At 42.8% G+C, this 13,777-nt stretch overlaps 1 protein-coding gene across 1 annotated transcript in view; it reads right to left on the minus strand.

Annotated features, from left to right (window-relative positions):
• Nucleotides 1–13,064, minus strand: part of SPAG17 (sperm associated antigen 17) — a 204,528-nt gene extending 191,464 nt beyond the window's left edge. The window contains exon 1 of the mRNA XM_058660118.1: nucleotides 12,895–13,064. Coding sequence (XP_058516101.1) covers nucleotides 12,895–12,981 — 87 coding nt within the window. The 5' untranslated portion in view covers nucleotides 12,982–13,064. The remainder of the gene's footprint in view (nucleotides 1–12,894) is intronic.
• Between the last annotated feature and the right edge of the window lie 713 nt (nucleotides 13,065–13,777).

Consider the following 13,777-nt stretch of genomic DNA (forward strand, 5'->3'; position numbering starts at 1 on the left):
TAAGAGGATAACAAAGTTGTTTACGACACAGGTAAGATTCAGGCTTCAACACCTCTGATGTCCGAGCTGGGCTTGTCCCAGCAGCTCGTTGCCTTCTTGATGTGGCCATGGTATAGTGAGGTCACCCCATTGCCTGTAGTAATCAATTTGATGGCCAGATGGAGTGGAATTCCAGAGGGTGGAGAGCAGGCTGATTAGACTTGATTGAAAGTAAGTATAGGGCCCGGCGGCGTGGCCTAGCGGCTAAAGTCCTCGCCTTGAAAGCCCCGGGATCCCATATGGGTGCCGGTTCTAATCCCGGCAGCTCCACTTCACATCCAGCTCCCTGCTTGTGGCCTGGGAAGGCAGTTGAGGACGGCCCAATGCATTGGGACACTGCACCCGCATGGGAGACCCGTAAGAGGTTCCAGGTTCCCGGCATCGGATTGGCGCGCATCGGCCCGTTGCGGCTCACTTGGGGAGTGAATCATTGGACGGAAGATCTTCCTCTCTGTCTCTCCTCCTCTGTGTATATCTGGCTGTAATAAAATGAATAAATCTTAAAAAAAAAAAAAAGAAAGTAAGTATAGTGGTCCCTGGCAGTGGTTTGAGTAATGTTTGGATAAAGTGGTTTGGAAAATAGAAACTGGTAATTCCATGGCGAGTGGAGGTTAGGGAATGCAGGAACCAACAGATGTGAACATGGGCTAAAATGAAGGAATGAGAATGGGGAGAAGAGAAGGAAGTAAGAAAATTTCAAAGAAATAATCAACAAAACTTAGAAGCAGACTGAATTTGAGTGAACATTAGCAGCATCAAACTAACCTGTATATGGCCTTGGGTCTCTCTAAAGAATATAGCGCCATGGACAGAAATGGGAAAGCTAAAAGACAGAGGAAGCCTGCGATTTCACTGAGCCAAGCTTTGGCTGGCAGAACAGGGAATGTGGTACACTTCCAGGTAGCAAAAGAAGCCATTTTTGTCTACAAATGCTTTAGAGAGAAGAAAATAACTTCCTCCCAACCAAGGATTGCTGTATCTCCTATGTTTCTATTTGTTTAGTAAGAAGCCTAAGATTAGATAGAGTACAGAAAATTAGCTTTTCTATCTCCTCACCTCAAAATCAGAGCCTAGGAGATTAATGAAAGCAGAAGTGATGCTTCAGGCGAAATAAGTACCTTTTGTATTGACTGATTTTAAATGGCACTTTATCTCACGTTTAAGTATTAAATAACTTTCAATAGACATGAAACCTACTTTTAATTTTCTACCTAATTTAAAGATTAATGCATAAAATATTGATATGTCTATATTAACGGCTACACAATATCCAAATGTGTAATTAGTGACACAACTAACATACTGCTTATGGGAGTGGAGCTCTAAAGGAGTAGAATTTCTGCATGTGATCGAAATTATGTTGTTGTCAATTTAAGATCTATTATAACTTCAGGACATTAAGTGTGATGCCTATGGTAACCACAGAGGTCGAACATACGTAAAGGAGGAAATGCTAGAGGAGAATCAAAACTCTCATTTACTGGCTCACTGCACAAAAGCCCACAAGGGCTGGGACTCAGCCAGGGTTGGGACCAGAGCCAGGAGCCAGGAGCTCAGTCCAGGCCTCCCATATGAGTGGCTGGAACCCAATTACTTAAGTCATCACTGCTGCCTTCCAGAATTTGTTCTGGCAGGAAGCTGAAGTCGGGAATGAGAGCCAGGAATTAACCTGGACACTCCACTGTGGGGCACAGATACCTTATCCACCAAGCCAAACGCCTGCTTGCCATTGATTTCATTTTGTAATAAAAACATCAAGTTCCTGGTATTCACCTCAAAGGACTGCAAACTGTTTTTGTCATTAGCCTAATGTCGGTCAAAATTTTACTTCTTTATCCAGCCTTTAATTCTTCTTTGATACAAATAGCTATATATTTTTAAATATTTGGAAAATGCTACTGTAAGATACTAAAAGCCTTAGTGAGACTCCTAGAAATTGTTCCTAATTTCTACTTTTTTATTTATACTTGTCAAACAATAATGTTTGGACAATGATGACTTGCAGAGACTGTAAAACACAAGAGTGATGCAACACGCTGTAGTGGTGTCCAATGCTCAGAGACTGAAATCCCAAGGTTACCTGGGATAACCTGTTTTATAAAATGAATGATCTGAGAACCAAGATCTGCTTCAAACACATACAGAAAAGGATGAGATCCTAGGTTTACTCACTAGTTCATCCCTTTTTTCGAGAACTATAAATGCTGCTTACCAAACATAACATTTTAAAATTTTAATTAGAATTTTATTTGATTTGCTATGTCAATCACCTTTAAAGCACAACACAATAGGCATTATTAGACTAGAATAAATTATTTTAATATTGTCTATGTAGTATAAGAAACCAACTAGGTGTAGGCAATAAGGGGAAGAATGAGGGATTAAAGAGTCTGTAAGACATGTGGAAATATAAAAATCAATAAAAAGAAAAATAAGCTTTTCTTGTTAGTAATTACTTTAAATGCAAATGAATTAAACTTTCCAGCAACCCTTCCACCCTTGGAAAAACACACACATAGACACACACAGAGGTTAGCAGAATAGATAGAACAAAACCCAGCTATCTCTTGCCCTTCTTTTGTTTAAAAATGTATTTGTTTTTATTTGAAATGCAGAGTTACATAGAGTTGGAGATACAGAGAGTGAGGTCTTCCACCTGCTGGTTCACACCACAGATGGCCATAATGGCCAGAGCTGAGCCCATTGGAAACCAGGGGCCAGACGTTTTTGTTAGTTTCCCATGTGTGTACAGGATTCCAGAGAAGTGAGCCATCCTCTGCTGCTTTCCTAGGACAAAACAGGGAGCTGGAACAGGAACAGTAGCCTCATGGCTGAATCCTCACCTTGCATGTGCCGGGATCTCATATGGGCACCGGTTTGTATTCCAGCTGATCCACTTCCCAACCAGCTCTCTTGTGGCATGAGACAGCAATGAAGTATGGTCTGAAGTGTTGAAACCGTGCACCCATGTGGGAGCCTTGGAAGAAGTTTCTAGCTCTTGACTTCGGATAGGTTCTGTTCCAGCCATTGCAGCCACTTGGAGGAGAGTGAAGCAGCAGATGGAAGATCTTTCTCCCTCTGCCTCTCCTTATCTCTATAAATTTAACTTTCCAATAAAAATAAATAAAATGTAAAAAGGAAAGTGGAGCAGCTGGAATATGAACTAGTGCCAATATGGCATGCTGACACTGCTAAGGATTAGCCTGAGATGCCACTGTGCAGACCTCCACAGATTTACTTTAGATATGAGACATGCATAGGTTAAAAGTGAAAATATGGAGGAAGGCATTTAATGTAGTTAGTTAAGACATCATTTGCCATGCCTGCATCCTACATTGGAATTTTCAAGTTCAAGTGCTGGGCCAGCTCCCAATTCCAACTCTATGATAATAGCACGCTGAGAGGAAGCAGGTGATAGCTCAAATACTTGTGTCCCTGCTTTCCAAGTGGGACATCTGAATTGAATTCCTGGCTCCTGGCTTCAATCTGGTCCAGTCCCACTGTTGCCGGCATTTGGGGAGTGAACAAGTACGTGGGAAATCTCTTTTTCTGTCTGTCGTTGTCTTTTTCATTCAGATACAATGAATAAAGAAATAATTCTAAAGATAAAGTAAAAATGATGAAAACCGTTTGTTGTGCAAACAGTAACCAAAAGAGAACAGAAGTAATACACCACAAAATTGAATTCAAGCAAAAATCCACAGTGAGTGAAAAAGAATGATCATGGAGAGCCCTGTTTACCAAGAGACAGTAAGTATGAATCTATGTGCATCAAGCATTAGAGCTGCTACCTATACTAAAGAAACATTGTTAGAAGGAGAAATAGTTCCATGGAAACATGGGATATATAGCACCTTACTTTAAATCACAGCTACTGTAAGTGGACAGAAGATCAGTAAGGAAATAAAAGCGCAAACAACACTGCAGATCAACTGAATGTACGAGAACACAGAGAACAGTTCACTCAATAAAGAATAATGCACATTTTTTTTGGTCAAGTACACATGGAAAATTCTCCAGGAGTGACTATATTTTAGGCTGTAAAATGTTAAGAAATTTTAAAGGATTAAATCATGTAAAATATCTTTCTTGGTAATAACAAAATAAAATCAGAAGCAACAGCAGAAACTGAGAGATCAACAAGTAGGTGGAAATTAAACAACAAACTCTTTCTTTGATGTTCTTCTTTATTTGAAAGCAAGAGAGATGAAACATCTCTTCCACCTGCTGGTCCATGCCCCAAATTTCTCCAACAGATAGGGATGGATCATGTCAAAGCCAAGAGCTTGTATAGATGGCAGGAACTCAGTTACTTGAACCATCATGTACTGACTCCCAGGGTACGCATTAGCAGGAAGGTGAAAGTGGAATCAGAGCTCAGAGATGAACCCAGGCACTCCAACAGAGGGGGGGTGTGGCATCTCGACAATATCTCTACTATGCCAAAACCTGCTCCAACACAACACATTCTTAAACACCTGACCTTGAGGGAAAAAATGATACTACATGTTGGTTGATACATTGAAACTAGTGAAAATGAAACTATAGCATGGAAAAACACAGAAAGGAGGAATTGCTGGAAAGTTTATCTTAGGGGGGAAATATATACAGGTACATGTGGACCTCACAAGGAAGAAAGTGGAGCAAGCATTGGGCCATGGAAAGTTAAGCTGATGCGTGGAGTCCCTGAACTCATAGTGAAGTCCCTGGGGTCCAGTCACACCTCTGTCTTTTGATCTAGTTTCCTGCTAATGCACCTGGCAGGTGGTAGTTGATGACTCAACAACTTGGGTCCCTCCCACCCATGTGGGAGACCCTCATAGAGTGCCTGGATCCTGGCTGCAGCCTGATCCAATCCCAGATACTGTGGTCATTTGGTGAGCTAATCAGTGGATAAATCTCACTCTCTCTCCATTCCCAACTCCAGGTTTCCGTGAACCAAATAAAAAAGAAAGTAAATATGTATTTTTTAAAGTCCCAAGTAATTCCATTGACTTAATTTTTCATCTTAAAGAACTAGAAAAGAAAAGCCAACTATACTCAAAGGTAGTAGAAAAAAGGGGAAAAATTGGAATTTCAGTTAAGCAAAAACAGAGAACAAAGACGGAATAAAGGAAATCGATGAGATTGTATTAGTTCTTTTAAAACATTAAGAAAATTTATAGGGGCCCATTCCTTCTCCCTCCTCCCTCTGACTTTCAAACCAATAAGAAGGGGCCAGTGCAGTGACTTAATGGGTAATCCTCCACCTGCAAATGCTGGCATGTTGTTTGGTGCTGGTTCCTCTCTTGTTTACTCCACTTCACATCCAGCTTCCTGCTTATGGCCTGGGAAAGCAGTGCAGGAAGGCCCAAAGTCTTTGATCCTGTACCTGTATGGGACATCTGGAAGAAGCTCCTGGCTTCTGGCTTCTGATCAGTTCAGCTCTGGCTGTTATGGCCATTTGGGGAGTTTATCAGTGGATGGAAGATTCTTCTGTTTATCTCCTTCTCCCTGTAAATCATCCTTTCCAATAAAAATTAAAAATCTAAAATAAAGATTAAATAAATCTTTTAAAACTAAAAAAAATTTACAAATGCTTGGATAGGTTGATAAAAAAAGAAGACACTGAATTTAAAAAATAACTTGGAAGGGACACTGCTTCTAATTAACAGAGATAAACCAAACTAGAAGAAAGTTACAAGCAATCACCAGTCAACTTGGTGAAAGTGACCCACCAACTAAGAATCCATAACTAGTAAGAGAAATAAAACATTAATTATAAATCTTCCAATAAACAATATCCTAGGGAGTGAAGCCCACACTGGTGAGTTGTATGAAACATTTAGGGTAAGCTTAGCATGATTACTTCTTAAACACTGCTAAAGAGGAAGGAATACTTCGAAAGTCATTCTATGAGGTCAGCCTTACCCTGATGCTAAAGTCAGACAAAGACACGACCAAATACCTAAAGACCAGATTCATTACCAATACTGATGTGAGATCTTCAACAAAATAGAAGCAATATGCAAATAGCATACGGAAAGAATTCTATATCACAAGGAAATGAGAATCATTCTTGGGATATTTAGTCATGTGAAACCAATGTGTACACAATTTTATTTCTTATGCCTTTATAGTGCCCAGGATGAGAGAGAAGACATTAAGAGTACAGGAGGGTGGGAAACTGCTGAGGGCATGTTTGACAGGGGAGGAAGGACTTCTGGGGTATTCCACAGACTGGGCAACTGATTTTGCAGGTGGGTGAGGAAGCTGAGATGTAGTGGTTTACAGGGTGGAAACTCGAACGTATGTCTGGGTCATGTCAAGGCACTGGCCCATGTGGGAGAGTTGGGCTGGGCTAAATAGCATTATCCATGGCTCATTGGCACATGCAAAAGCTGGGGCTTGGAGCAATGCCTAGTTGGGTTAGGCCACGGTACCCATCAAAGTGTGTTGGCACAGTGGGTAAGCCATGTCAGGTTGGGGCCACAGCCCCCATCAGAACACAAAAAAATTGGATCTGGGGGCAGATTTCGTGGGAGACTTGTGGGATCACCCTTGTGGGACTGAAGTATCTACCAGTTTACATGGAGAACTGGGAGTGGTGATAGGCTGGACGGAGGAACTCACTTGACAGGAACTCATCTGATACTTGCTTGAGCTGGTGTTGTGAGGAAGCTGGCTGAGCCAAGCTGCACCAGCCGCTGGCACACGCATAGACCAAGACTTAGGGCAGACCATACCATGCAGGACTGCTGCTGTATCCAATGGCACATGTGATATCCAGGACTGGGAATAGGCCTGGTAGGGGAACTTGGGGAATTCTCCTACCAAGCCACAGCTCCTGTTGTTGAGCATGGGAGCCAAGGCTTGTGGCAGGCCAGAAGAGCAGGTTGGGCTGAAACATCTGTCAGCATATGTGTAGGCAGAAACTGGGGACAGGTCAGGCTGGGCTGGTCCACAGCACACACTGGCATAAGCGACAGCCAGGATGGAGTGCAGGCTGGGCTCAGTTGGACTACAACACCTACCAGTTCACATAAGAGCTGGTGCTGGGAGTGGACTGGGCTGGCCTAGGCTGATCCAGCTGCTGATGAAAACTTCACTGGGGGCAGGCTGGGCTGAGCCAGGCTGTAGCACCTGCTGTTGAATGCTGAGATGGGGGGTGGGCCATTTCAGACTGGGCTGCAGCACCTGCTGGCATGTGCAAAACCCAGGGTTCAGGGTGGGCCTAATAGGGTAAACCTCCAGAAATATCCTGATTCCACTGGATAAGCATGAAACCTGGGATTAGGCCAGGCTGGGCAAGGTTGCCACACTGTCTGGGGTGCACAGAGTCAGAATGGATGCAGGTCAGCTGTGCTAAGTCACAGCAGCAGCTGGCAATGGCCAGGACTGGGCAAATTATTAAGGCTTGACTGTAGTACTCCCTCCCAGGCACAAGGTCCGGGGCTGGGAGCATACTTGGTAGGGGAACTGTGGCACTCTTCTGTTAGGCTGTACCTACTATTGGTGAACAGGAGAACCAGGGCTGTAGGGCAGGCTGGGCAAGGCAGTGGCATCTGTCAGCTGGCTGGGTTTGAAAGTGGGAAGGGCTGAGCTAAGCTACACCCACTGTGGGTGTGCATGAGAGCCTGATAGGATGTGGGATGGACCAGGCTAACCAGCAGCAGAGTCTGGCATGTGCAAAACCTGCGTCTGGGGGCAGGCCTGGTGGAGGTTATTTGGGGTCACCCTGATTAGACTGTGGGACCCACTGGTATGCATGAGGACCAGGTCTATGGCAGGCTGGCTAGACTAGACTGCAGCACCCATTGCTTTGCATGAGGTAAGGGGCTGGAGTGGAGCTGGCCAGCTAATTCCATCCACTGGTATGTGTCTTGGCTGGTGGAGGTGACACAACAAACCTGACCCTCCACTGGCTGGTGCACATAAGAGTTAAGGCTGAAGTCACCCCAGACAAGGTTCCTTGACTGCTGGAATCAGACCCTGGCCGCTGGAAAAAAAAAATCGCAAATTCTGTGTTCTGACCTTGCAGTACATGTGTCAGGACTGAGCTTTCTCAGGTGCTGAGACCTTTGCAGTGGACAGCATGCCTAAATGCAGCACACAGGGGATATGACAGCCAGCTCATCTGGGCCAGCAGGGGACATTAATTGCCTCGTCAGAGGACGCAAAGAACAGATTGGAAAATTCTCCTGGCCAAGCTTGAAACATGTTGACAGTTCTGTGGATGCACCAAGATGCACTTTGTCAACTAACCAACCTTGGAAAATTTTTCTCAATCCTGGAGCAGTAAAAGTAGCAACTTCTCAGCACTATCAAAACCACACATGCAACACTCTGTGAAAACTCTTCCCCACGTCAGGGTCTATAGGGCATCATCAAACGAGCCTGCCCCAACCCCAGATGCTGATGTAGTTTGACCACAAGGAGTAGTCTTCTCCCTCTCCTCCTCAGCAGACACAGAACAAAAAGAAAAAGAAAAAGAAACTGAAATATTTGTTCCACCCATCTTTCTCCATCCCTTTCCCTCCTCACCCCAGTCAGAGGTCCACATGGTCTAGAGGTCTCACACATCCGAATTCCAAAACTTACCAGTTACAGTAGTCAGAAGAGTGAACTACCAGCATGAAGGAAGATAACGAACTTTAACGAATAAACTAGAAATTCAAGAAAGAAATCTGTAAATATGGCTGAGGTCTGTTCGATCGTTTGTTTTGTTTTGTCTTTTTACCAGAGTATAAAGATAATTCAATGGAGAAATGGTAGTATACATAATTGGTGCTGGGAAATCTGGATATCCGTATGTAAAATAGTGATGTTGGACTGTTACTTCTCACCAGATTCAAAAGTTAACTCAAAGTGGATCATAGTCCTAGCTCTAAGAGATAAAAGTACTGCACTCTTCAAAGAAAATGCAGGAGAAAATTCTTATGACATTGAATTTGGAAATATTTTTACATTGATACCTAATGTACATGTAATAAAAGACAAAAAATAAGGTGAATTTAACTTCACAAAAATTAAAAAGCTTTGTACATGAAAGTAATCATGTACAAGGTCTCAATTGGATAGGCAACCATGGGATGGGAGAAAATATTTGAAAGTTATATCCCTAATAAGGGATTAACAAACTAAGACTCCTAAAGTTCAAGAACAAGTAAACCTATCACAGCTTAAAAATTGATGAAATAATATTTATAATTACCAAGAAATAATTAAAAGGATGTTCAGTAACAGTAATCTCTAGAGAAAGAAAGTTAAAACCCCAAAGATATTACCCTACAGTTGCTAGTATGGTTATTAGAAACATGCAAGTAAAGTCAAGCAAAATTAGAAAACGAACTATATTGGTGAGATGCAAAGAAATGATAAACTGTGTGCATTGTTGGTAGGAAGGTAAAGTTGTCTACCTGCCATGGAAGATTGTAAGGCAGTTTTTAACAAAACTGAAATCAGCATGTCTGTGTGTGAAGGCATAGCCAGACAAATTCAAATTCGAGACTTCAAAAGAGTTTTGTATACCCAGGTCAACGGCAGCATTCACAGTTGCCAAGAAGTGAAAGCAAGCCAGGTGTTTATCAACGTCTGAATGAGTTCAGTAAAAATGTGGTAAATACATGCAATAGAATACCATTCAACCTTGAAAAGCACGGCGATCCTTGCACACACTACAGCATACGTGACCTTTGACGACATTATGCCAAGTGAAATAAGCCAGACCTGGAAGACCAGTATTACATGATTCTATTTTATCAAGTACCCAGAGTAGGTCAATTAACAGAAAGCAGAATGATGGAAACTTTCCAAGAGGCTGGGGAGACAAGGAGTGAGGAAATTAATATGGATTAATGAGCACTAGTTGAGGAATTACGTCAACACATCTTCCTCTCACTGTAGACAACATTCTAAGCTTTGATGATTGCATGGAAAGATTTTAATTTACATGATGTCAGAGCATCTTTGACTTCATAATGCTATTTAGGATCATCAAGTATCTGTTACATATTTGCCCACGCTGAAGTGTATGTTGATAACATTATTGCCAATACACCTGAATATTTTCTTTTAACCTGATTTGAGGCAGGGTACTTCACATAGTTTAGTAAGCCAAATATCCTGGTATACAGTAGAAAAGATGGTAAGTGATCATCTGACAGAGCTCAGAAGCAATGTTGTTTAAATGTTGCTGATTCATCTAAGGTACTTCTTGGTCTTCTTACCCAAAATAACTGTCCTTTTTCATTCTACCTTTCTAAATTCTACCCATCGGGGTTGGTGCTGTGGCAAGGCAGGTGAAGGCCACTGCTTGGGAGGCCCGCATCTCGGCTACTGCACTTCCAACCCAGCTCCCTGTTAACGGAAGGCAGCAGATCACGGCTCAAGTGCTTGGATTCCTAACATCTGTGTGGGAAACTCAGCTGGAGTTCCTGACTCCCGGCTCTGATCTTGTCTAGGCCCAGCTGTTGCTGGCATTAGGGATATTAAACCAGCAAATGGAAGATTCTCTACCTCCGTGTGTGTGCCGGTGTATGTACTTTTGTAAAGCAACAAATCTCTTACACATTCTACCCATTTGTTTAGGGTCAAGCTAACACACGGTCTTTTATAAAGAATTTCCTGACACCTCCAGCCAATATTCAACTTACCAGCTTCTAGTCTCTACCGAATTATCTAGCGTTTAGAAATAAACTATCTTGTATTATTTGCCATCATTTTGTTTCACAATTAATTGAAAAATGGACAATTATTCTTGCCTGAAAGGATAACCCCAAATAACTAAAAACCAAATAGTAAACATGTTTATTCACGCTAAAGCCTAGTGAAGCCTAATATGAACATGAGTTCAAAATCACTACTGATCTGGGTTTTTCAATGAGGTAGTTTTAAAAATTGGCTTACAAAAGGCCAGAGAATCACTTCTTCTTATGCTAACTTCAACACACACACACACACACACACACACACCCCACCTGCGTATGTACATGGGAGCATACAAAATCTACCACACACACCTGAGTAACAAATGTATGGAAAGAAATTCTGGAAAGTAAAATAACATTTGTTTTCAGCAAATAGGAAACTAAAACAACATTGGTCAAATTGCTAGACTCAAAAATTCTACTAAGACAGGTAAGAAATTCACACACCTACAATTAATTGTCTTTAGGCTAACTTCAGAGTTCATTGTGATGGTGCTTTAGGACATGCATTTGGGCATTAGATTGAACTGCTGGGTTAATTTGGAATTTTATTTTTGGATTAGACACAAAACCAAGCCAAGGGAAAAAAAATACAGGACATGGCACAGGGCAGTATTCTTTCCTCTTACAAAACATCCATTCAACAAATCTAACAAAAGAGAGCTCACCTTTTGTAGTTAAGCTACACACCATTTTGCATTCAAATCCTTTGTATTAACTCATAATATTTGTTAAAATGATATTGTTTGAATGGGATCAAAAAAGCTGAATATTATTTCAGGCTTTCAAGCCATAAGGATAATAGTGCCTTTAGGTTTTCCATTCAACTAGGAAAATTATAGCTTCACATTTGCAACACTAAAGCTAATGCAGTGTCAGCACCTCCATCAAATCCTGCCGTTCAGCAGTTTATAATTCAAGTAGAAATGTTCACTCCACGTCTAAACTTGGCCAATGCCATCTCTAAGAAAATGGAGAAAAAAAAATATTTTGGCTAGGGCTGACGTACAAGAGCAAAAGAGAGGGTGCTTTTACAAAGTGCTTTGAAAAACAGCACCGAGAACTTGAGAACCTAACTAGGGATTGCCCAGTTGACATCTTTCATTCCTGAAGTTACAAAAATTCCATGACATCATGTGTAGGAATATCATAATGACTTTCAGGACATTTTCCATCAGGGCTAATTTCCCATATCAGGCAGAGTTCCCTATCAGATAGAGAAAAAAAATCATAGGGTAAAATAAGGACAACTAAGTAAAAATTTCTCACGAGGATGACACCAAATTAAACCCATTTTTCTTTCAGCATAAAATTCCTAGTGCACCAAATACACATATGAAATTTTTTCCAAAAAATTTTTTTCTACAGTTTTTAAGGAAGTTCACCATGGAAGACTGCGACTGCCAGAAACAACAACTTTTTTTTTTCTTTCTAGATGTTAAGCTGTACTTGAGAATAGCAGGTGATGTGGGGGAATGAGTAAGCTCTGGGATCACCTGCAATCTGAAGTCAGAGGAGGCCGGTTGGCTGCAGATAGCTCAGAGCCTCCCTGACATCCTATGGACAAGACACTACCTCCTCTCCTCTCCCTTCCAAATACATCAGAAGCAGATCAAGCACTACCAAGGCGTTCATAATCAGTTCCTCCTTTCACTTGTATTAATGATGAGTATGCATACCATGTTGTCCCAGGCACCGTGTGGCTCTTTTCTCTCAGCCTCTAGCCAAGCCAGGTCACAGAGGATGGGACAGTGGCCCTGCCCTTGGGTTGGTAAGAGAAAGGGGACAGTTTACATAGAGGACTCCAGCACAGTCTTGGAGTGGCTCCCTGACAACTTCGGAGACAGGTTTGGTGGTGTCAGGATGACGCCTCCTCCCTGCGCCACCACAGCTCAACACCCTCCAAATTGCCCTCACACATGGAGGCCGTTCCCTCCCCCGGCCAGTAACGGTCATTCCCTGACCACGCACTGCATGAGCAAAGGACTCTGGCTTTTGTCAACAGGGCCCTTCGACCTGCGAGAAGGGGATCACTTAGTGGGCTAGAGTTTCAGGATTGAGGGTAACGCGGCGTTGGGAAGAGAAAGCAAAGTTGTCTGGCCCAGTGCCTGGCCCGGGACTTCCGCAAAGCGGCGGGAAGCGAGCGCTTCCTGGGTTCCAGGCTCACCTGATTGAACTGCGCAGCTATTAGCGACGGTTCCCATATCTTAGAGCCGGTGCTCACTGTCCCGCCTTTCTCTTTCTTGGGTGCCATTCAAAGGACGGGAGGAGCATTGGCTTCGAAACAGGGCTCCCGCCCGGCCCAAGCGTCCTCGCTGCCATAGTAACAGCCAAGGCCACGCCCGCTTTCCGAACCTCTGCCGCGCCCCTCCCCAAACCAGAGGCCTCCTGGGAGCAACCGCTCTCGTTGCCATAGCAATCAAACAGCCTAGCGGGGTACTCCGTGGTGTCAGGGATCCCAGGCTCTAAAGCACAGTTAAGTTGGAGGGTTTTCCACGAGGAGCACTGTGACACTGTGCGCATGGAGGGGTCAGGCTGAGGCTGCTCTTGGGCTCAGCAGACAACCTCACTTCGTTTTCAGGGGATCCGCTCTGTTGAAAAGGCTACCAGATACCCGGTTCTATGTCTTCTTTTGGAAGCAGGTGCTAGCCTGGTAGATCAGAAGCTCTTGTGCCCGACTGAGTAGGTTCAAGTCCCAGCTCCAGCTTCTCTTTCATGTCGGCCGTGCAAGACCATAGTTATGGCTCAATTTAGGGGTTCCTGCGTTCTTTGTAGGGGAACTGTACTTTGTTCCCTACTGCTGTCTTTAACCCCACAGTTGCCCTAGTCATTGTATCTAGAAAGTAAGTCAGCATCTACCTCTCAAAAAAAAAAAAAAAAAAAAAATCTAAAAATCTAAAAATTAGCGGGTTAACTGGATATTTTAGAAAGATCATGTTGTTACTATTTTTCTTTCGTGAATGTGAATGAACTCTTCAAAATAAAAGATGTGTGATGAGTTATGTCAGATCTCTAGCACATGACTAAAAAAGATTACAGAGAAGAAAAAG

Source organism: Ochotona princeps, chromosome 2 (genome assembly GCF_030435755.1).
Source record: "Ochotona princeps isolate mOchPri1 chromosome 2, mOchPri1.hap1, whole genome shotgun sequence".
In the NCBI taxonomy this organism is placed as follows: domain Eukaryota; kingdom Metazoa; phylum Chordata; class Mammalia; order Lagomorpha; family Ochotonidae; genus Ochotona; species Ochotona princeps.